The following is a 22,872-nucleotide window of genomic DNA, read 5'->3' as shown; positions in this document are numbered from 1 at the left end:
TGCCATCATTGCTTTCATTGCAACAGTCAACGTAGAAGGTGCCTACAAAAAGCCACCATTCAATGGAAGCATTTTTGGTAAACGATCAAACTCAGCAGCTGGTAATTATTTTCAAAATTTACTTCATATATTTTTCTGATAGCAAAACTTTATGGTCAGAAAGTTGATGTCAATTAGTTGCGATCAAGTTGATGACAACTTTTACCAAAAGTGAAGGCAACTATTTGTCCACTAACGGATGCCAACTTTTGCCATCAACTTTCTCAGTAAATTGACGTTTAGTTATCATCAAGAAGATGACAATTTTTTAATTTAACGGCGACAAGCTGCAGCAGTAAGTCGTCGTTAGCTGGCTGTCAGTTTGGCTATCAGGGATTTATTCACTGAAATTAAGTCGTAGAATTAGACTTTAGACTTGATTGATAAATTGAAATAATGATTTTCTTTTTATTTGTGCAGACTTCGAAGCCCTCAGCCGCGCACTTGGTAACATGTGCGAAATCGCCAGCGAAACTTGCAACGCATGGTTGATGCCCCAGGACTCCAACTGAAGATAATTAGCCGACTAATTTACGTACTTTTGAGCTACTGACGAAATAGTAAATACTTATAATTATTTTGCTACAACGCCAATTTCCTATATATTTAAATGAAGATCACACCCAGCTTTCAAAATTTTTTAATATTTTTTTTACTGTTTGTATCAAAAAAATTACGATCATTGAGTGTATAAATGCAGAGTTCGATAATTAACTTTTTTTTTACTATTCAGTTTATTATGATAATTATTATTTATTGTATTTAATGTAAAATTTTATTTTGAAGAATAAAAAAATTGTATGAAAAAATTTATTTGTTATATTTGTCTACTATAAGTTTAGTGATAAGATACCATATTTTGTACCTGATCAAAAATATGAAAAAATTATCTTTTCAATTTTTGGAGCTATACCCCATTGTGCCCAAAAATGAAAAATTTTTTTTCAATAGCAATTTTATATTTTCCGATTTTCTCGAACTACTTCTTCATTTTAACGAGTCCTGTCTTCAAAAGTAAGAGTATGCAAAATAATTTTTGTTTCTTCTATTTTTTTTAAACAAAAATTTCTTGCGTCAAAATTTTCTAGTCCTAAAAAAATTTTTGTCTTCAATTTCTAATGCAAAATATTTCCTGCGCCGAAAAATCTTTTTTCTCTCATTTAAAAATTTTCTCTTATACGGAAAAAATATATATCTAGGAAAAATGAAATATATGATACATATATTTATATATACCTCGCATATCAAAAAATTTAGATCCTAATCTCGAAATTTTGATCAAAATTTTTGAACTGTAACTTTAGTTATTTGAGCCGCGATTTTCGCTCCTTAATTTGAATTTGACACTTACGTGCACTAACTGATTTACCTCGACATCAAATGTGTGTTCAATTAATCTGTAGGTTGAGCTCAAAATTTTATCTAAGATATTTTTCATTTCAAAAATAACTGGAAGCTTCTTAGCATATTTTCCAAAAATGATTTTTCCAATTTCGCTAATTTTTGAATTTCTTCAAAAGATTGAAATCAAATAAAATTTAAATCTCACCGAGTCTACATAAATTAATTAACCGAATCACGTCCTACCAGCATGAATCTGAAAACCAGCATCGAAAAGCCACAAAAAATCTAATTCGACCTATTTGACGTTTTTTACGAACAAATCGGGAGACTTGTTAACTAAATTTATAGCGAGTACTCGCGTCAAATATTTAATTAAGCAATTTCGCCAGTATAAAAGCGCGAATAAAAATAAATCCGCACAGTCAATTCAAATTATCAAGCACTCAAGGTAAGTAAAATTCAAATTTATATTTAAATTTATAAATAGTAAATATTATTTGTCCACTTTATTTTATTTTTCTAAATTTGTTTGTTGTCTTAAAATAATATATCGCTTATGAGTTTACTCAACTTGTCATCGATTTATCAGAATAGTTTGAATAAACTGATGCAGTATAGACAAATACTCAACACTCGATACTCGATAATCCCGACATTTATTTTTTGTGCACTTGAAAAATATCATCCGCTCAGTTCTATATAAAATTCGTGTCATTCGATTTTAATATTTAGTATTCAGTAAACCCTGGACATCTAACGTTATATTTTTTACTTGTCCAATCTCTTTTGATATAATGATAATCTCCAAAAAAAATTTATTACGCATTTTTTTGCTCTCGATTAATTTTTAAAAAATAAATTCTGTAGTTTGTTTTATCAAATAATTTTTTTTTTATTTTTTAGATTTAAAAATCATTGACTAAAAAAAATGTTGAAACAAAATAAAATGTACAAAATGTTTGTTGGTGAGTTTTTTCATTTATTTATTTATTAAATATTTTTTTTTTTTACTGATTACGCTGTACAAAATTTCGGAGTAAGACTGAAGTAAATGCGGAGTGTGTGATTTTTTATTGTTAACAACCGCAGTGAAATTCTCTTTAGAAAATTATTTCAAAATCAAAATTCCAGAGATTTAAATAAAGTCTACATTACTCCGAAATTACGTGATCCGAAAGTTAACAAGCAATTAAAAATTTTTGGATTTTTTTTCTTAACGAATCAAGTACAAAAAAAATCCACATGTGGAATATTAAAAAAAATATGAGTGCAATTTTTGAAAATATTTTTTTTTTTAATAATTTTTCGATTTAAAAAAAATACGGAAATTATTAGACGTTGGCTTACTTCAGTATCATGAAATTACTCCGCTAAAAAAAATTCCATATTTACTCCATACGTGAAAAAAAAAAAAATATTCACATGTAGAAAATTAAAAAAGCTATAGGTGCATTTTTTTAAAATATTTTTTTTTTAATAATTTTTTGATTTAGAAGAATTCCGAAAATTATTAGACGTTGGCTTACTTCAGTATCATGAAATTACTCGGCTAAAAAAAATTCCATATTTACTCCATACGTGAAAAAAAAAAAAAAAAAATCCACATGTAGAAAATTAAAAAAGCTACAGGTGCATTTTTTTTAAATATTTTTTTTTAAATAATTTTTCGATTTAAAAGAATTCCGAAAGTTATAAGACGTTCGCTTACTTCAGTATCATGAAATTACTCCGCTAAAAAAAATCCCATATTTACTCCATACGTGAAAAAAAAAAAATAAAAATATGCACATGTAGAAAATTAAAAAAGCTACAAGTGCATTTTTTTTAAATATTTTTTTTTTTAATAATTTTTTGATTTTAAAGAATTCAAAAATTATTAGACGTTGGTTTACTTCAGTATCATGAAATTACTTCGTTAAAAAAAATTCCATATTGACTCCATACGTGAAAAAAAAAATATGCACATGTAGAAAATTAAAAAAGCTACAAGTGCATTTTTTTTAAATATTTTTTTTTTTTAAATTTAACATTTTTAAAAAAATTCAAAAATTATTAGATGCCGGCTAACTTCAGTATCATGATTTTTTACAGTGTAAATTTATTATTATCATTATTATTATTATTATTATTATTATTATTATTATTATTATTATTTTTATTATTATTTAAGTGATTTGTGTAACTGGTATGGTACTTTCAATAAACTGGACCACCGTCGAAGCTGACGAAGTACCAGCATTTTTTCTTAAAATAGCAAAAAATATTCCTCGAGTCGGACGGAGCGGTAGGATCGACGATTATTTATTTAACAAGCAATCGAACAATTATCCGCGGGCTAATAAAGTTGCTGAATATACTCCGGTACTTATTTGTCAATAAAATAAATTATTTATAATTAAATTACATCTTTCAAAAAAATTTCGTTTTTTAGTCTAATGAATATTTGCCTTACACTGGAGGAAATGATCCGGAAATACACAAAAGGATGGTGAATTATCCTGCACCAGGAAGTAAATTAAACATTCATATCCATGTACTTTAGTTTTAATAATTTTAAATCATTTTTTCTAGATTTCGAATCAGTATCGTGGGAACATTTCCCTCTAGCTATCGAAGGACCTCCAGAGCTTTGGCGTACACTCGCGTCATATACCAACGATAAATATGGAACTTCTTCTGACGAGTCCGTCCTCTATTTTATTTAAAAAATGAATACTAATTTCCTTAATTAATTTTATAAATACATCTATAATTACTTTTATTTTTTTCAGTATCGACAACGAAGTATGGCAACGAAATAAACGCAAAAATGGTGACGCAGCCTAACGGAATGGAAAAAAAATCTGAAGTATCGGGAAATTTTTTAAAATAAAAAAAATTAATTAAGGAAACGATTTTTTGTTAAAGGTGATGGGAAATAAATGTAACAAAAAATATATTGTAGTTGAAAAATAAAAGAATTTGATTTGAATTTATATTTTTATTTTTATTTAAGGGGGATAGCCACTGTGAGGATCGAAAAAATAGGTGATTTTCGGGAATTTTTTTGAGTGGAATAATAAAGGAATTTGGGGATCGGTTTTTTTTTGTTTTCTAAAGTATACATTGAAGATAATTCTCCTAAATTTTCATTAAAAAATATCATGTTGTTACAAAGTTATAAGCATTTTTGTGGAGCAACAAAAAAATTTCCCCCACCACGGTGTCATCTCTAACTCAAAAACGGATTATCAGAAACAAAAAAACCAAACGGTGTTGTAATTTGTATGCATGTGGTTATCGTTGCACATAGGGGATTTTGAAAATTTGGATTTGAAAAAAAATGGCGACATATTAAAAATTTTTTCGTTATTTTTTCTCATTTTTTTGGATTCAAACAGCCCTAAAAAATCTTAAAAATCAAAATTTTCAAAATCCCCTACGTGCAACTTTAGCTACTGAATAGACGAATACGGCAAAAAAAAAAAGTTGCGAATCGGTTGATATTTATGCAAATTACAGATGCCACCAGTTCAAAAAAAGTTGTTTCGAGAAAAACGCGTTTAAAGTTTTTAGTCGATGCAGCGGTCAGTTGACGCGCTGTCACAAAAATTACTATAACTTGAAAAATATTCGGAATTTTCATATAAAACTTTAGATACATATTTTTGAACATACACACTTTGATTTAATAAAAAAAAAAAATTTTTTTTTGAAATTTCAGTGGCTTTCCCCTTAAAACCGAATCAATGGGTTACGTAATGAAATTGCAAAAAAAGGGAAATGGGAATAAAAAATGTGAAATAGTGGAGTTGAAAGGTGTAATTTGTACAGTAAATTTATGATGGCTGGTAACAAGATCGGGCTGTTGGATGTTGGTGAGATAGGCGTGTATCGAATGGATCTGTCGATTATTGTCGAATGGTTTTCACGATGATGATAAGTTAGTAGCGAGGAATAGGAAGGCTAGGATACAGCGAGCGGTGGTACGGTGAGCAAAATACGAGGATAAGGATAAGGATAAGGACGAAGATAAAGAATTCGCTGGTAGTGGTGTTGCTGAGAGCAGATAGACTCGATCAATTGACGTGCCGCGGCTCCTGATACTCTGTAGTTATCTAGAGAGCGGCTTATGATCGAATTGAAAAGTTTAAGTTTCTAGGTGTGAAACTCGGAGCGGTTCGCACGAAACCCTATTCGAAATATGAATTTTATTTGACTTTAGAGGAGAACTTAATGTCGGTCCCTCGGGTCATCACGGATATGATATATTTATACATGTGGGATTAGATGAATGCAGGGTTGATATGCCAATTGATACTCACTCCCAGGGGATACAGAGAAATTTTATAACTTTTTCATAAATCAGCGGGCACTTATTTCTAAGTGCTGCGAATTCCTTTTGATGTAAACCTCGAGAGCGCCGTTTTATTTTCGTTTTAAGTTGTCGCGTTTTATGATTCAATTGTTCACGAGTTTATTATTTGAGTCCTTCCTGCATCAGTATGTGCAGATAGTTTTCGAGTAATTTCACACCTGTCTTCAGTTGATTTATGACCGATGATTTTTTTGCTTTCCCAGAGTTTGCTGGTAAGATATCGGTGACATTTCTGATAAGATGACATTTATTGATTGGTTTCAACTCTCATTTAAGGAAATTTAAAATTTTTAAAAACGAGAAGTTGCTCATTGGTCTGATACTCAAAATTTTGATTCCAATACTTTTTATTTTTTTTTTCAAATTATTCCAAAATTTATTACGAATGTGAACTCTAGTACGTTCGTTTACTCAAAAATTCATACAAAAGAAATCAAATTTAATTTTTCTAAAAAAAAAAATTAATTAATTTTTTTAAAGAATTTGAAAAAATCATAATTTCGATTTTTCGAATAAATTTTCCAAAAATAAAAACAAAATGATATCTAGCTAACCGGTGGTCAGTAACTTTTTCTAACCACTAGTTTGCGCGCTCACTGACAAGATGGCGCCAGTGAGGTGTTTAAAAAAAGGGCGGCAAGCATGCGCTCGTATCGTTATTTTTTCCCGTTCGTTATTTTCTCTCCGTAACAATAAATTGTCGTAATTACAATAATTCCGAGTCTCGAAGCGGTACTTTGTGTTTACCCGTCGTCTCGCTGCCGCCGACCGGTAATTTCAATTCATCCTTGTGGTTAAGTGACAACAGCCACGATTTACTCTTCGTCTTTCTCTCTCCCTCTATCTCAATCTCTTTATCCCTCAATCCCTATCTTTTCCCTTTTCGCCAGTGATTGCTGGCACACTACTGACCCAAATTCTCTAATCAACCCATAGTCCTATCGGCAGTCGCACTGTCTGCCTCCGAAATTTTTTTCTTCGCACCCCTCTCTTCCCTCTCTACTTAAGAATTTACAATACAAAAATAACAATAAATAAATAAATATATAAATAAATAAATATTATTATTGTTGTTATCAACAATTGAGAAAGTGAAAGGGCTAAACTCGGAAGCGGAAGTTAAAACGCATAACGAACGAACAATAGACTTAGAGGTTGTATAGTCACTTAATACCCCTGATTAGCCGCTTACACGGGAAGAGTTGACTCAAAGAGACTGCGTGATATGTCCGGAAATAAGACGGCACTTTGCATTAGTGTAGATTGTAAATAGTCTGGATGGTGTGTGGGTGTGTGCACTCGGTGGCCGCGGAGTATGACAGCGAGGGCTGCCAGGGTGGTTTCGGATAGGACGGAACGGTGGATCGCACGGGCAACGAGCGTCCATAATCACGTAATGTGGTTATCATGCCAATTGCGTAAATATTTGAGGCAATTTGCGGCATGCAACTCTGATGCGAGGATGTGCAGCTCTACTTGAACAACCGAGCGAGCGCACGAGGATCTGAGTGCGACGGTCTATGATCGACTGAGCATTACTGCTATCAACTTGTTGGCGTATTTGCCTGAGTCATTAGCACCTATATAATTCACATCAATCTCTTAATCCTTTTAAATATTCACTTTACCCATTTTTCCTTTTCTTAATACTGGATTTTTTTTTTTTTAATTACAGGATTTATTATTTGAGGGATTTTTTGAAAAATAGAAAAGTTGCCGCGGTTTTTTTAAATTGATATTCAGTAATTGCTAAATAATTTTTTTATAAGGCGATAAAATAAAAAATTTGTAGAAATTTGAATTTAAATTCGCGCGGGAAAATTCAAAATTAACAAAAGGACAATTATCACTTTTTTTAAAATTTATTTTTGAAATAATGATTGAATTTTTTGTACAGAGCAGTGGATGACTAGAATTTTCAAAATAAAAACTGAATTTTGAATGAGAAAATTAAAAAAAAAAGGAGGGAGCCAACTAAAATATTTGAATCTTTTTCTATAATTTGGGGGATAACTTTTTTAAAAATATATTTTATAATAAAATTTAAAAAATGGGGCAAAGTGGACAGTAAGTTTTTATGAAAAAAATTCATACATTAGACTTTTTTATCAGAATCAAAGTCCCGAAATTTGAATTAAAAATTTAAAGTTGACCATTTTGCCCATTCTTGTGATAACTCTCTTCTCACGGCAAAAATAAAAACTACTGACTTAATTACAAACTGATGGATTAAAAAATAAATTTTAATCTCAGGTGTAAATTTAATTAGAAAATAAAATAATTTTTGACAATCATACTAGAGGGTATAATTCGTGAATAAAATTGACTAGTGAGACATGAATGAAATGATGAGACGTGGAATTGAAATGTTGAGCTGGTGGTCGATCGGACGGTCATCATGAGTCGCTAAGTCGCTACAACAGTACATATAAATATAAAAATGATTTTATTATAGCGTGTGAATGGTAGAGTAAAAATAAGAGGGCGTAAAAAGTAAAAAAATATTATTAAGTACAAAGATAAAGCGTAAAAAAAGGAAGCGGTTGAAGATGACCCAACGGAGAAGTCATATATAGCGCAAAGTCATGGCTAGTAATGACGCAGAACGCCTCTCACAGACGCCTCGTCTTATTTTTTACTTCTTGTCTACTTCTTACTCCGCTACTACTAAATAATAAATAAAATAAAATAAAATAATATTAAAACTCTATCTCATGAGACATCACATAATGTACTGAACACTTTTTCGGGCGCCAACATCCGCTACCGTGACTCTCCAGTACCCAATGACTTCATTAATGACCACTAATTTATTTTTTAAAACTTATTTTTTTATTTTCACTCAATACCAGACATTAACTACTAGACTTTTTAATTCCTCTTAATATTCTTGTACTAAATTTATTGAGCAACAAAAAGAGGAAGGAAATCTTTAAGTGTTAAATAAATTGTTGGGGCTAAAAAATTTTAAATTATCAGAAACCCAAGCGATTAAGGCGGACGCTAATGTGTCACAAATTTATTTTGATTGCAATGTTTTTTTTTTTTAGTTTTATTTAACGTAAGACACTAAAGGCTATTTTATATTTCATCTTTAATGGAAACTAGTCCCGCCCGAAACAAATAAGCCGTCACTTTTATCACAATTTAATTTTTGATCGTATGCCAAATTTTTTTGAGACCTAGGAAATTTTTTTATTTTTTACGCCAGAAAATTAAATAATCGATAAGTAGACCAACGAATTTTTTTTTTTTAATATTCGAAAAATTCTAATTTTTTAAAAATATAGGGGAAGGGGGGGGGCAAAACGGGATACTTAACGAAAAATTTAGTTTTTAGGGACATAAATATCGTAAATTGGCTTCATTTTGATTCTATTTGAAATAAATATAACGAATTTTAGACTGCCATCAGAAAAAAATTTTTTATTTTCTGCGGGCAAAATGGGATACCCCAAAAAAAAGTCAATTTTTTTTTTTTTTTTTTCAAGTGAATAAAATTGATGTAATAATGTCTTTTTAAATTGATGTAAGTAATAAAATTTACTCTCAACATATTTTTAAAGAAGTTTTTCCTTGTTATTTCTTTTCAAAATTTGAAATTGCCGCCAATATTATACTTTTCGCAAAAAATATAAAAATGTTGTTTTTTTAGCTTTTAATAGTGTAAAATGATACTAGATGTCATTTTTGACCATTTTCGAAAGTTTTTCGAGAAAAAAAAATTTGACGAAATTTTGAGGGTATCCCATTTTGCCGGCCTATCCCGTTTTGCCCCCCTTCCCCTAACAGGGGTAAAATAGCCCAAAAAAATTTCAATGTGGAGTAATATGAATTTTCTAAAAATTTTCACGTGACCTATTTTGCCCACCGTTTTCAAAATTATTGAAAAAAAAATTTATTAATTTATTCAAAAATTCGTTATTTGGAGTAAATAAATTTGATTTATTTTTTCGTAAATAAAACGAATATTTTTTTTAAAAGCAGTTTCAAAAACTAAAAAAAAAATAAATTACCACAATAAGAATTTATTTGGGAGTAATTTGTAAAAGGTTAAGTTACAACTTTAGTTGGCAGAGTGTTAAATCGGGCTGCTATTGTAAGTTAAAAGGGTATATCATGTATATATATAATGGTCTGCAGTTGGGTTACAAGTTACAGAGTGTAAACTACAAAAAACAACCCCCCACGATGCGGCCTGCGAGGACAGACACCACAGGGTGCTAAATGAAATTAGCGTGGCGTTTAGTCTATTTAGTCATGGCACTTTGAGTGGTCCACAACAGCTACTCTTTCACGATTATAAATTATTTAACGATGACTTGCGATACTCGACACACTCCGTTTAACATACAATAGCAGCGAAAGAAAAAAAAAACCAAAATAAAGAGCTACTTAAATTATTACATCGGAAATAAAAATCGGATCCTTGTTCTTCAGCAAATTCAGCCGACCACTGAAATCGTCTATTTATTGGGAAAAAGATAATTAGCTTGCGTATTAATTTTTATTATAAATGGATAAAAAAATTATTTATATATATTCTTCATATATTTTTATGGGCAAAGGGGAGTGGCAAAGTCGGATTCGAAGACTTTGTATGGGGCCTGACAGGGAGACGGGATGGGATGAGGGTGAAGATGCTCGACGGTGGACTGAAGTATCAGGAAGAAGAGGGCATGATAAAAAAAAAATGTAAAAAGGGTCGAGAGGCGTGAAACTGTGGCGCCCGGCGCTGTACCTCGGATAAAGGGTACCCGTGATTTTTGGAAAAGGAGCAAGGATAAATTGTTACTCGGTATAGGTATAGATCTATAGGTAAATTTAGGTGTGTGTGTGTGTTTTGGGAGTCGGGTACCTTGAAAAACGTAACACGCCTGGGGATAGACACAAGACTCTTTCTCAATGACTCCGGCGTCAAGCCAACAAGAGGTCGACCGAAAAATTTCTCATTTCTTTACTCTACTGAGAAGACTTTGTAGGTTTTGCTTTAGATTTAATACTTTTGTTGGATTGTATGTTGACCTCGCTGCAGGATACTCTTTCGATATCCGTTTATAATTATGAGTGACGTATATTTCTTTTTTATTTATTATTATAACCGTAGCATATTGTTAACATTTATTTTAAAATTTGTTTCGTGCACTACTTTGTTTTTGCTGCTCAATTCGTAATCGCCTTTTAAAGTTAATGGGGTAAGGAGAGGCTTAGGGTGATCATTGAAAGGGAAATTTAATCTTCTGTGACTTTGGTTTGGGTAAGGAATCACGTGGGGCTAGAGGTTTAAAAGTTGGAGTGTTTTGAACAAGTTGGCAATTTTTGGAAGAATATATAATTATTTTTTTAAAACTTAAAATGGCTGTATCTGGTGAAATATTGAATTTACGATATTTTTTATGAGGAGTAAAGTTGTAGGAAATTTAATTTCCTGCGATTTTTGATTCTTTAAAAAATCGCGTAGAGTCAATAGTTTGAAAGTTATAGCGCTTCAATGAATTTGGAAATTTTTTGGAAAATATATAATTATTTTTTTAAAACTTAAAATGGCTGTATCTGATAAAATATTGAATTTAGGATATTTTTTATAAGGACTAAAGTTGTAGGAAATTTAATTTCCTGCGATTTTTGATTCTTTAAAAAATCGCGTAGAGTCAATAGTTTGAAAGTTATAGCGCTTCAATGAATTTGGAAATTTTTTGGAAAATATATAATTATTTTTTTAAAACTTAAAATGGCTGTATCTGATAAAATATTGAATTTAGGATATTTTTTATAAGGACTAAAGTTGTAGGAAATTTAATTTCCTGCGATTTTTGATTCTTTAAAAAATCGCGTAGGGTCAATAGTTTGAAAGTTATAGCGCTTCAATGAATTTGGAAATTTTTTGGAAAATATATAAATTTCTTCTAAGGCTTCATACAGTTATATCTTTAAAAATATTGATACTAGGACATTATTTATGAGGACTTAAGTTGTAGGAAATCAAATTTCCTTTCCAACGACCTCCTCAAACTTCTGCTTATTCCAAATAGTCACTAAGAAATTTCGAATAAAAAAAAGTTTTCTCCATCTTCGAATTTGGAAACTAAAAAAAAGTTACGATTTCATTATTTAAAATAAATAACAAAAAATTTTCGAATACAAGGAATATTTGTCAGTCTACATAATGACCGGAAGAAGAATATTACAAGCACATATTGAGTGAAGTTCATCAAGAGGAAGGAATAGAAGAAAAGAATAAAAAAAGTCTATATGACTAGTCGGGGGGTCCGTTGGTCCTTTTCTTTGAGCATCTCCTCATCTCGTTCTTGTTCTCGTTCGTTGAGTATCATCGGCTCCAAAGCCTCGGAAGCAATTATAACCGACCCGCGGCGCGCGGTCTTTGTCTCGCGGTACCTGTCGGCTTGTTTCACAAACGAGGTTAGACGCGGGCCACTACAAAGGATCATCTTCCCCCGCCGACCTTCTTCCTTCCCTTGCCCTAGTCTCAGTGATACCTCTCCTACACCTATCTACCCATTTATATACACAAATATACGTCTATATATATTTTTCGTCATTTTATTTTCATTTAAAAATCTTATTCACTCGCCTCAATAACACACTTCTTAACTCGTGTGGTCCATGAGCTAGTCCTCAAGCTTTGAGTCCTCACTTAGACTCACTCTCTCTCACCCATTCACTGACTCAATTTTTTGCATCAAATATTTACACATTTTTATTGGGTGCTAAAGCCATTCGTAGCGCCATCGGTCTTTTTGAATCGGTCATTTGTGTGTTGGTTGATGCGCTCGTTAGTACGGTTTATTCTAAATAATAAACATCAAATTTATCATTATTATTATTATTAAATTTAAAAAAAAAAAAATTTTTCCATCAAGAATTTTTTACTTTTTTTTTACGGACAAAAAATATAAAACGTATTAATTATTGCAAAGAATAATAATGTATTTAAAGTGAGCTAATAAAAAAAATTTATTTAACTTGGAAATCTTCCAAGAGATCTCATGCCCAAGTACACAGGTGAGTTACGTGCACCGAGAAAATATCGCGTGAGCGGTGTGCCAGTGAGAGAGATCCTAGTGATGTAGTCGCAGGAGTACTCGCTGTGAGTAAACCAGTAGAGTACCGAGAGAGTAAGAGTCAATCTGTTCTGTTAAAAAATAAGACAAGAGACTTTGGTTGGGTACGAGAAGTAAAAAAGGAGGCACTGAGTCCCAGGTTCAACGAGGAGCGAGAGGGATCACTAGATACCGAGGGTAAATGAGCTGGAGGGGGCTTTCGAGAATAAGGTAGACGTACTATGAGAAATGAAGGAGAGAATGCCCGAGGTGAGGTGTAGCCATCGAAATCCGGGACACGCGAGCCTAAAGGGAAATTATTGTTGACTACCACCAGTCTATACTTCTCTGTCTTTCTTTGCTTTAAGAAGCTATATTATATATCAAATCTACTCTACACTACTCTGCTCTACTCTAAATTTATGCAGTCTTGTGTTATACACTAGTCATTTTTATTTTTAGGTTTTCATTTTTACAAATTTTAATTAAATCATTAATTTATTTATTTTTTATCTATAACTCAGTAAAAAAAAAAAAGTTATTGGTACAGGTTCAAATCAGGGACAAAATATTTAGACTAACACATGACTACTTTGGAGTGGGGTTGAAATGGACCAGCAAAAAACTTTAACCCAAAATTTCAGCCGGTTCATTTCACCCTTCCTCCAAAAAATTTTGTGATCCTGAAGTTGGCAGACAATTAAAAATTTAAGGATTTTATTTTGAACAATTAAATTTGGAGAAAAAAATAAACTGAAAAAATGCACATGTAGAAAATTTAAAAAACTATATGTGCAATTTTTTTAAATATTTTTTTTTGATATAATTTACTGTCTGAAATAAAATCAAAAAATTATTAGATGTCGGCTAAATTTAGTATCAAAAAATTTTCCTCAAACTCAGAATCGAAAAAAAATTTTTCTGATATCAAGCGACTCTCAATCCTGGACATCGACATCAGACTAAATCCCAAGTCAGCTTTAGTCTCAGTGGCTAAGAAGACGGTGAGGTAAAATATAAGAAGAGGAGCAGAGTCAGAGGAAACTGGCGCCGCACGCGGCAGCCTCAAAGGAATCCTCCACACGCCCATCTGTCTCCGCCCCGCCTCCATACCCGCACACTGTATACATCATATATGCATGCTATATATATATATATATATATATAGACACCCAGTATGAGTGAAGACAGAGTACCACCGGCTGAAAGAGGGACAGAGACAGCTTTGCAAACTGAGTCCTATACTCACAGCCCTGAAGCTGCTGCCATCCAGCAACTACACACACACACACACACACACACACACACACACACACACACACACACACACACACATTGTGTGCACGCACACACTCACACATATTAGTGCTTTTGTACGTTCGATATCACGTCAGCTCACGTCACGTTACACCCTAGTCATATATATATATACATATATATCGGTGGTGTGGTGGTGGGTCCGGGGGATGTCTATAGGGCTGCGGTATACTACCGCTGCAGGTGAACGACTACACCACCTCACTTTACTCTGTCCCTATACTACACACTATCACTAGTTTCTATACAACTGTGATGAGGTCACTGTAACTTCAACTAGAGCGAATATTTTTATTTGATTGCACCTTTCGTCTATACAGTTTTATTGTTTAGATTTTTTTTCCACTCATACGTCTGTCTATTATATTCACATATATTAATATTTGTATATATGACAATACACATGTGGATTATTGTATTATTTGCTTCAACAAATATTATATTTTTTAACTCTATATACTTAGTCCCGAGCATTATCTCATTAGTAAATATTTTATTAAATTGTTATTCAACTATTTTATTATCGCTAAATATATATAAATTAAATTCTATCGTTCCTTGATAGTATATCATTTACAAATCAAAATTAATGCATGGCTATTATTTTTTTTACTCGTGACATTTTATCGAAATTTGTGATAAATTTAGTTTTGGAATTTGAGTACTGGATTTTTTGTAGAAATTTTTTTTCAAAGTTTCTCAATGCCCACTTTGCCCCGATAATTTGTATCACTGAAATTCATAAAAATTCGACGGCAAATTTTTATTATTTTTTTTACTCGTGACATTTTATCGAAATTTGTGATAAATTTATTTTTGAAATTTGAGTTCTGGATTTTTCGTAGAATTTTTTTTTCAAAGTTTCTCAGTGCCCCACTTTGCCCCGATACTTCGTATCACTAAAATTTTTAAAAATTCGACGGCAAATTTTTATTATTTTTTTTACTCGTGACATTTTATCGAAATTTGTGATAAATTTATTTTTGAAATTTGAGTTCGGGATTTTTCGTAGAAATTTTTTTTCAAAGTTTCTCAGTGCCCACTTTGCCCCGATACTTTGTATCACTAAAATTTATAAAAATTCGACGGCAAATTTTTATTTTTTTTTTTACTCGTGACATTTTATCGATATTTGTGATAAATTTAATTTTGAAATTTGAGTACTGGATTTTTCGTATAGAAATTTTTTTGAGTTTCTCAGTGCCCCACTTTGCCCCGATATTTTGTATCACTAAAATTTATAAAAATTCGACGGCAAATTTTTATTTTTTTTTTTACTCGTGACATTTTATCGATATTTGTGATAAATTTATTTTTTAAATTTGAGTACTGGATTTTTCGTAGAAATTTTTTTTCAAAGTTTCTCAGTGCCCACTTTGCCCCGATACTTTGTATCACTAAAATTTATAAAAATTCGACGGCAAATTTTTATTATTTTTTTTACTCGTGACATTTTATCGAAATTTGTGATAGATTTATTTTTTAAATTTGACTACTGGATTTTTTGTGGAAATTTTTTTTCAGTTTCTCAGTGCCCCACTTTGCCCCGATACTTTGTATCACTAAAATTTATAAAAATTCGATGGCAAATTTTTATTATTTTTTCTGCCCTCCGGCCGGAAAGTGGCAACTTTCGGGCCGCTGCCCTAAACGAAGTTGCAACTTTCCGGCTTCGTCGAGCAGAAAAATAGTATACGCACCTTGGCCAGTAAAAAAGAAAGCCTCAGACCACATGTTTGTCAGCCTCGGCTTCGCCTCGGCCAACAATTACATGTGCTCTGAGACTTTTCTTATTTTACTGGCCTAGGTATGTAATATACTATTTTAACTTCCCGCTAAAAAAATTGTAAATTTTCAAAAATTAGGGAAGTTATTGTTTTCACACCGATTTTCGAAAATCGATTTTTCATCAGATGTTGAGTTTTGAGGTCCTAGGAAGCTATTCTGATTATTTTCAGAATATGTCCGAGTGTATCACCCGTGGGTTAGAGTTCTGTAAAAAACAATAAAATCACCTGTGTGTTAGAATACTGCACAGAAAAAAAAAAATTCTTGACTGAAGGTAAATATTCTTGATTCAAGAAATTTTTTTTGGAGACCTAAATTTTCTCAGATAAAGTAGAAATCTTTTCCGACCAAGACAAATTCTCTTGGATCAAGAAAATCTTGACTTGGTTCCCGAAAACGTTTGTCTTCAAAAATATTTTCTTGACTCAAGATAACTTTTTTTTCTGTGTGTAAAAATGACTAAAATCACCCGTGTGTTAGAATACTGTAAAAATTACTAAAATCACCCGTGTGTTAGAATACTGTAAAAAAAAACTAAAATCACCCATGGGTTAGAATACTGTAAAAAAGACTAAAATCACATTTGTGTTTTTTTGAAAGATTCCGTCAAATTTCTACTCTCTACTTTTTTTTTTATTTTCACCGAAATTTCTAAGTATCGCCATCTGGCCTTTTTGAATTAACAAAATTTAAAGGTCACCCAAAATTACGACATAAAATACGGGATTACATAAAAATTAAATCTGAACTAAAAATGAAATTTAAAATTTAAAATCACCTGAAAGATTAATCGATTTTTAAGTGACCAATTGCCACCGTTGGTCCTTGAACGAAATAAAGCCAACTCATGCCTGGTGTTATATGACTTGCTAAAATAAATCCAACTATTTTCACTTTACCATTACATTGTAATAGACTTTTAATCCCAGTTATACCCAGTAGTGCCTAGACCCCAGCTTTTCTCTCAGTATCTCTCTCTCTCTCTTTCTCTATCTCTATCCACATATATATAGATATACCCAAGTGTTGCATCTCAAGTCTCGTTTTTTTTGACTCCCAAGATCTTTCTCGTTTCACGACTCACTTATACTCATAGCCGGCAAGAAAATCACCGGTACCGGTCTCTTTAGTCGGTTGACTAATGAACCTGCAGACGAGGATCCCGATCATCATCCACTAGATTACCTTCTCTTCATTCTCGTTTAAACTTCGTCGAAAGGGTCAACTGCGTAATGTCAAAAAAAATAAATTTTTTAAAAAATATACATTAAATATTTAATTAACAATAATAATAACAATTTATTTATTTATTTATTTATTTATTTGAGTAAAAAAATAAAAGGTGAAAAAAAAAAATTATTTGGGTGGCTTGACTGATTGGGCAGGTAACTAATGAGCTTCAGGTCAGTGCTAATTGCCTCGCGAGTAATATTCCCCAGCAAAAACCAGGTAAAACACACAAGTCGGGCTTGCCTCCAGACTCGAGACCGCGATGATGATCAAAGAGACGGACGAACCGCTTCCTGGGCACGACCTTCTGTCCGACCTTCCCGATTTATTTTATCCACATGCCCCTTTACGTTTCAATACCACCGAATATACCTCATCTCTGTCTGTATTTTCGAGCCTCTTGTTTTTTATCATCCACTCAACTCCCAGTCGTGTCTTGCGTACAGACGGAGCCCAGGTCCAGTGGTTTCCTCACTCTCTAAAACTAAATTAGTGAAAAACCACTAATTACTTGTGAATATTCACTAATTTAAACTGTCCAAAGTATACGACTATGAATTAGTGACTATTCACTTTTTGAATTAGTAAAAAAAACAACATATAGAATTAGTGAAAATTTCACTGATTGAATTAGTCAAAAATTTACTAATTCACTTGTTGACGAGGATTTATTTGGAAAAATATTGTATCGTTGCTAATAATAGTGTATCAAAATATTATTATTATTATGATTATTATTTGTAATTGATTATAAAATTTTTTTAGCAACTTGATCGACTAAATTAACAATTAAAATTACTTTTATATGGTAAATATTTATATCATAATTACAACTCATAACCTGAATCTATTGTCAATGATGGCTTTGATTCAGGTTCGGTAAAAAAAGTTGGAGTAAAAATATAAAGCTATTAAAAAATAACAAGATGTATTATTTAGCAACTAAATTAGGTTTTATTTAATTAACTTACTTGAATTAATACTGTTCAGTTGTATTTAAAAATTATCGTAATTAATTTTGCCCTGAATTTGATAATTCAATGATAGAATAAAAAGTCCTTACTCTCTAAAACTAAATAAGTGAAAATTTCACTAATTGAAATAGTGATCTTAAAATTCACTACAAAATTAGTGATTTTGAATTAGATTCACTAATTCATTAGTGATTCCGCAGATTCTACAATGATTACTAGTGGCGCCTCGCTTCAGGACTTTTTATTCTATCGTTGAATTATCAAATTCAGGGCAAAATTAATTACGATAATTTTTAAATACAACTGAACAGTATTAATTCAAGTAAGTTAATTAAATAAAACCTAATTTAGTTGTTAAATAATACATCTTGTTATTTTTTAATAGCTTTATATTTTTACTCCAACTTTTTTTACCGAACCTGAATCAAAGCCATCATTGACAATAGATTCAGGTTATGAGTTATAATTATGATATAAATATTTACCGTATGAAAGTAATTTTAATTGTTAATTTAGTCGATCAAGTTGCTAAAAAAATTTTATAATCAATTACAAATAATAATCATAATAATAATAATATTTTGATACAATATTATTAACAACGATACAATATTTTTCCAAATAAATCCTCGTCAACAAGTGAATTAGTACATTTTTGACTAATTCAATCAGTGAAATTTTCACTAATTCTATATGTTGTTTTTTTTACTAATTCAAAAAGTGAATAGTCACTTATTCATAGTCGTATACTTTGGACAATTTAGATTAGTGAATATTCACAAGTAATTAGTGGTTTTTCACTAATTTAGTTTTAGAGAGTAAGCGAGGCGCCACTAGTAATCATTGTAGAATCCGGGGAATCACTAATGAATTAGTGAATCTAATTCAAAATCACTAATTTTGTAGTGAATTTTAAGATCACTATTTCAATTAGTGAAATTTTCACTTATTTAGTTTTAGAGAGCAGAGACCTCACGGACCTTTACACTCTGACTTGAGGAGAGACTCGACTTGGTCCCTTTGTTCATCATCAAGCTGCCCGGGGGGCTGGCTCTTCTCACGAAAGCCTTCTTCTTATTCTTCTTCTTCTCTTTGCTTCTTCAGCTTTGCTGGTCTTTCTCATTTGCCCGCGTGTTCCAACCCCAGCACGTATTCTCAAACTTTTTTATCATTTATTACATTTTCTTTCTCTTTGATCATCATCTCCATAAAATATATATACAATACACACGTCCATCGGTTCCCCATCGATCAAAGCTCCTAATTTCGACACCAACTGGTCTTTTGTTCAGTTCCGAAAATAAAATAAAATTTTACTTTCACTTTTCTTATCTCAAATTTTAATTAACAGCCAACTTTTCAAGCTTTTAATTAAATTAAACTTTGATTCCTAAATTTGTTAATTCCTCATTTGATTAATTGTCATTTTTTGATTCAATTAAGACTTTTTTTATCAAAAAATTTTTTATTATTATTAGCTACGGTACCTATTGTTATTACGGGTATCGAAGTATATTTTTTCGGTTTAAAAAAAAAAGTTTACATTGGAAATGTCTTACACGGAGTGTGGATGTATAATTTAGCAGGAATAAAAAATAAATAAATTTTATAGCCGTGTGTTTGCATCTGCATCTTTGTGGTTTTACAACGTCCAAGAAACAGGACCCAAGTTGGAGAGAGAGTACTGTATCAGCAATAAATGCTGCCCCGGGCTGTCTTGATCGCTAAGGAGTAGTAGTTTATATGTACACTCTTCATAAAAGGAGACTGCGGTGGTCAAATGAGAGCGAGCAAGAGGCCCAGGGTGTGTTTATATACATATTTATTTATATGTATGTACATGTGTGGGCATGTGTTGCATAGGTGTAAGAGTAGAGCAGAATAGTGCGGGCCGAAAGCGCCGCGGGGCAAAACTGGATTCGCCGGTTGAGTCCCAAACTCCTAGAAATCCCTTCTGGCGTCGTGCCATCAGAGACCACAAGGGCCAATTACGCTATAGTTGACTATCCCGGTCGGACAAAAAGTTTAAAATTTTAAAAATACATGGACAAAAAATGAGTAAAAAAAATTATAAACTTCAGCAACACGAACGCAGATCATCAGTTAAGATGATGCATTCTTTCGTGCATCGCACGAGATGTCAAAAATATTTTTAAAATGAGTTTTTTTAAAAAACCGCAAAAAATTATTTTTTTATTGTTTGTTAAAACGTTTAACTTATTTTTCTTTAACAAGGGAATTCAATGAAAGTAAAGTTTCATTTTTTTTATGAATTTATTTTATTGGAAAGTAAAGGTTTCATTTTTTAAGAATTTATGATGGAAATTTATTTCCTGCAGATTTAATGAGCAGTATCTCAGAAAATTATTAAGATAAATAGACGTTTAGGGTTACTTTTGAAAAGGGAATTTGATTTCCTACAATTTTTGATTCTTCACAAAATTTCGTGAGATCAATAATTAAAAAGTTACAGCCTTTTATAGATTTTGGGAATTTTTTAATGACTGGCTCTGCAAAAATTTTGATCCTGGGAAATTTTTTAACGCGAAATTATAGGAAATTAAATTTCCTTTTAATGACCTCCTCAACTGTCTAATTATCTCACATAATAAAATATCAAAATAATAAAAATGAAAAATTTCTTAAACGAGGTCACAAAAAATAAATTATTTGCCAAAGAAAAAAAATCAAAAACCGATCATTTTTGATTTCGTAAAAATGTAGGAAAAATATATATTATTACATAAATATTGATTACATACATAGTAGTAAATAATAATAAAAGAGAAGCTTGTTTCTTCCGCCGAAAAGTTAAGAGTTGGCGTGACAGCCGAAGGCTGACAGGCAGATGCATACCAACTCGAGTTGACATTGCACGCTGCGGGCTAGCGTGGGTCGTACATACATACATATATATATATATATCCTACAACTATAACTTCTTTCTCTCTTTCATCTATACACCCCACACCTCTATATACATATATATCCATATTCCATACATATATATAAAGTCCTCACACAACCTCTACCGCACACGAATCTCGCGGACTCATATCACGCACGTCCTATTTCATATCGATGCTTATTCTCTTCTGCACGCACATTATTCTAATACATGTCCATACATTTGTACCAATATCCATATATATATATATATATATATATACATGCGTTTTGTTTCACTTGAGTGAGGACTAAACGTATCGTGAGTCTGTAGGACATGGACATGAGCGCGTGGACACACCCGGCGGCTCAAACTCGCGCGTTTGTCGTCATATATATATATAATATATCTACATATATATGATTTCCACTGTCCATTTATATTAATACATATATACGTATGCATTTGACGACATGGAATAGTAATGAGGGACAGAGATACAAGGCGGGTCTTCTACAACACCGGGAACGTCGAGGACGTCGGTGCGTCGTCACGCGAGAACGCCGCCAGCTGACGTTCTCACTCTTTTTACATTTTTTTTTTTTTTTTTTTTTCATTTTTTTATTTTGTTTCCATGGACAGAGGCTCGGACTCGATGGACGAGGATTCCTGTCTATAGACAATACATGTATCTCTGATATATTTAATTTTATATGACATTGTTTAACTGTATAATTATAGATAGCGAAAGGGGTTGGTGTACGTACGGTAATAGGGGTTTAAATTCTTAGGAACGGTGTTTAATTAAATAGAGGAATTTTTTAAACTTTATCATATAAAATGATAATTACTTCATTTACTTAGTTCTCTTTTTTTTTTTTTTTTTTTTTAACTATTGTATATAATTTTCCCTTTTTTTTTTATTTTACAGAATTGTCTTTAAGGAACTAAACGGATCGGAACGAAATTAAAGTGACGGGAGAGCAAACGACGCGTGGGAAAAAGCAAAGGTTATATCCAGGGTGGAAGGGAAAGTCTAGGTCTAGTTTCAGGTGGTCACGGGTAGCAACTAAAAAACAAAGAGACCGAACAAGTTGTGGAGTGACGAACGTCAAAAGTGATGCATCGGGGGCGGAAGGATGCAACTGTAAAGGGTGTGGCAGCTTCCCTGCATAGAACGAGCCTTCGCCCAAAAAACCGATTCCGGTAGCATTTTTTCTCAGAACAAAAAAATACTGAGGTAAGAATTTTTTAAAGGCCCTAAATTAATTGTATAGTCGTTCCGACTAGACATGAGAACTCGAAACAATGTCATTTTTTTTTTTCTACTAGAACTTTATTTCGATCACGACTGGATAAAGTTTAATTTTAGTGTAACAGGTCGTAGTTGGGAAAAATTTTTTATTTGAATTTCGACACGAATTAAAAAGTCATTCCAATGTCGCATGAGGATCAAACTCACATGCACGCTTTTAATAAAATAAATAGGGGAATCCCCTATTAATTTTTTATTACAACGTCCCGTTTTACCTCAGTCAATTTTTCCCGTGTAAAAAAAATTTGTTCCAAAAAGATTCCAAAAAAATTCCGCATGTGGAACTTCTAAAAATGAGACAGATTAGAACTTCGAATGGAAATTTTTTGGAACGTTAGTAATTTTTATGGTAAAAATAAAGTTTTTATGAGCAAATTTAGAGTCAAAAATGGACGTTCTTGGAACTTTTTTTGAATTTTTTATGGACGTTTTTTTTTGTTTTATAAAAAATTTTAAGTAGTGATTTTTGAACTATTTTGGGATGTTCCTGGAACGTCTTTAGTCTACAAAAGTGCAAAAGTAGTGATTTTGGAACGCCTTTTTGAGTCCATAAAAAAGTC

The 22,872-nt window shown here is 31.8% G+C and overlaps 2 protein-coding genes across 2 annotated transcripts in view; one reads left to right on the top strand and one right to left on the bottom strand.

The window, feature by feature from the left end:
* The window catches only part of LOC130669281 (myosin-2 essential light chain), a 137,550-nt gene that overhangs the window by 81,368 nt on the left and 33,310 nt on the right, over positions 1-22,872 (bottom strand). The window lies entirely within an intron of this gene.
* Positions 1,812-4,336, top strand: LOC130669280 (uncharacterized). Its single transcript, XM_057472063.1, has 6 exons — positions 1,812-1,831; positions 2,287-2,348; positions 3,554-3,744; positions 3,815-3,893; positions 3,955-4,066; positions 4,155-4,336. The coding sequence occupies exons 2-6, from the start codon at positions 2,312-2,314 to the stop codon at positions 4,207-4,209; spliced, it is 474 nt and encodes a 157-aa protein (XP_057328046.1). The 5' UTR covers positions 1,812-1,831; positions 2,287-2,311; the 3' UTR covers positions 4,210-4,336.

Source organism: Microplitis mediator, chromosome 6 (genome assembly GCF_029852145.1).
Source record: "Microplitis mediator isolate UGA2020A chromosome 6, iyMicMedi2.1, whole genome shotgun sequence".
Lineage (NCBI taxonomy): Eukaryota > Metazoa > Arthropoda > Insecta > Hymenoptera > Braconidae > Microplitis > Microplitis mediator.
Note: the sequence above shows the minus strand (reverse complement) of the source record. Positions and strands in the feature narration are given on the sequence as shown.

What these genes read in the sequence shown, in the direction of transcription:
- LOC130669280 (XM_057472063.1), top strand. Translation starts at nt 2,312, where the DNA reads ATGTTGAAACAAAATAAAATGTACAAAATGTTTGTTG. An exon ending in AAGTTGCTGAATATACTCCG is followed by an intron (nt 3,745 to 3,814) that starts GTACTTATTTGT and finishes TTCGTTTTTTAG; the next exon opens with TCTAATGAATATTTGCCTTA. An exon ending in GAATTATCCTGCACCAGGAA is followed by an intron (nt 3,894 to 3,954) that starts GTAAATTAAACA and finishes CATTTTTTCTAG; the next exon opens with ATTTCGAATCAGTATCGTGG.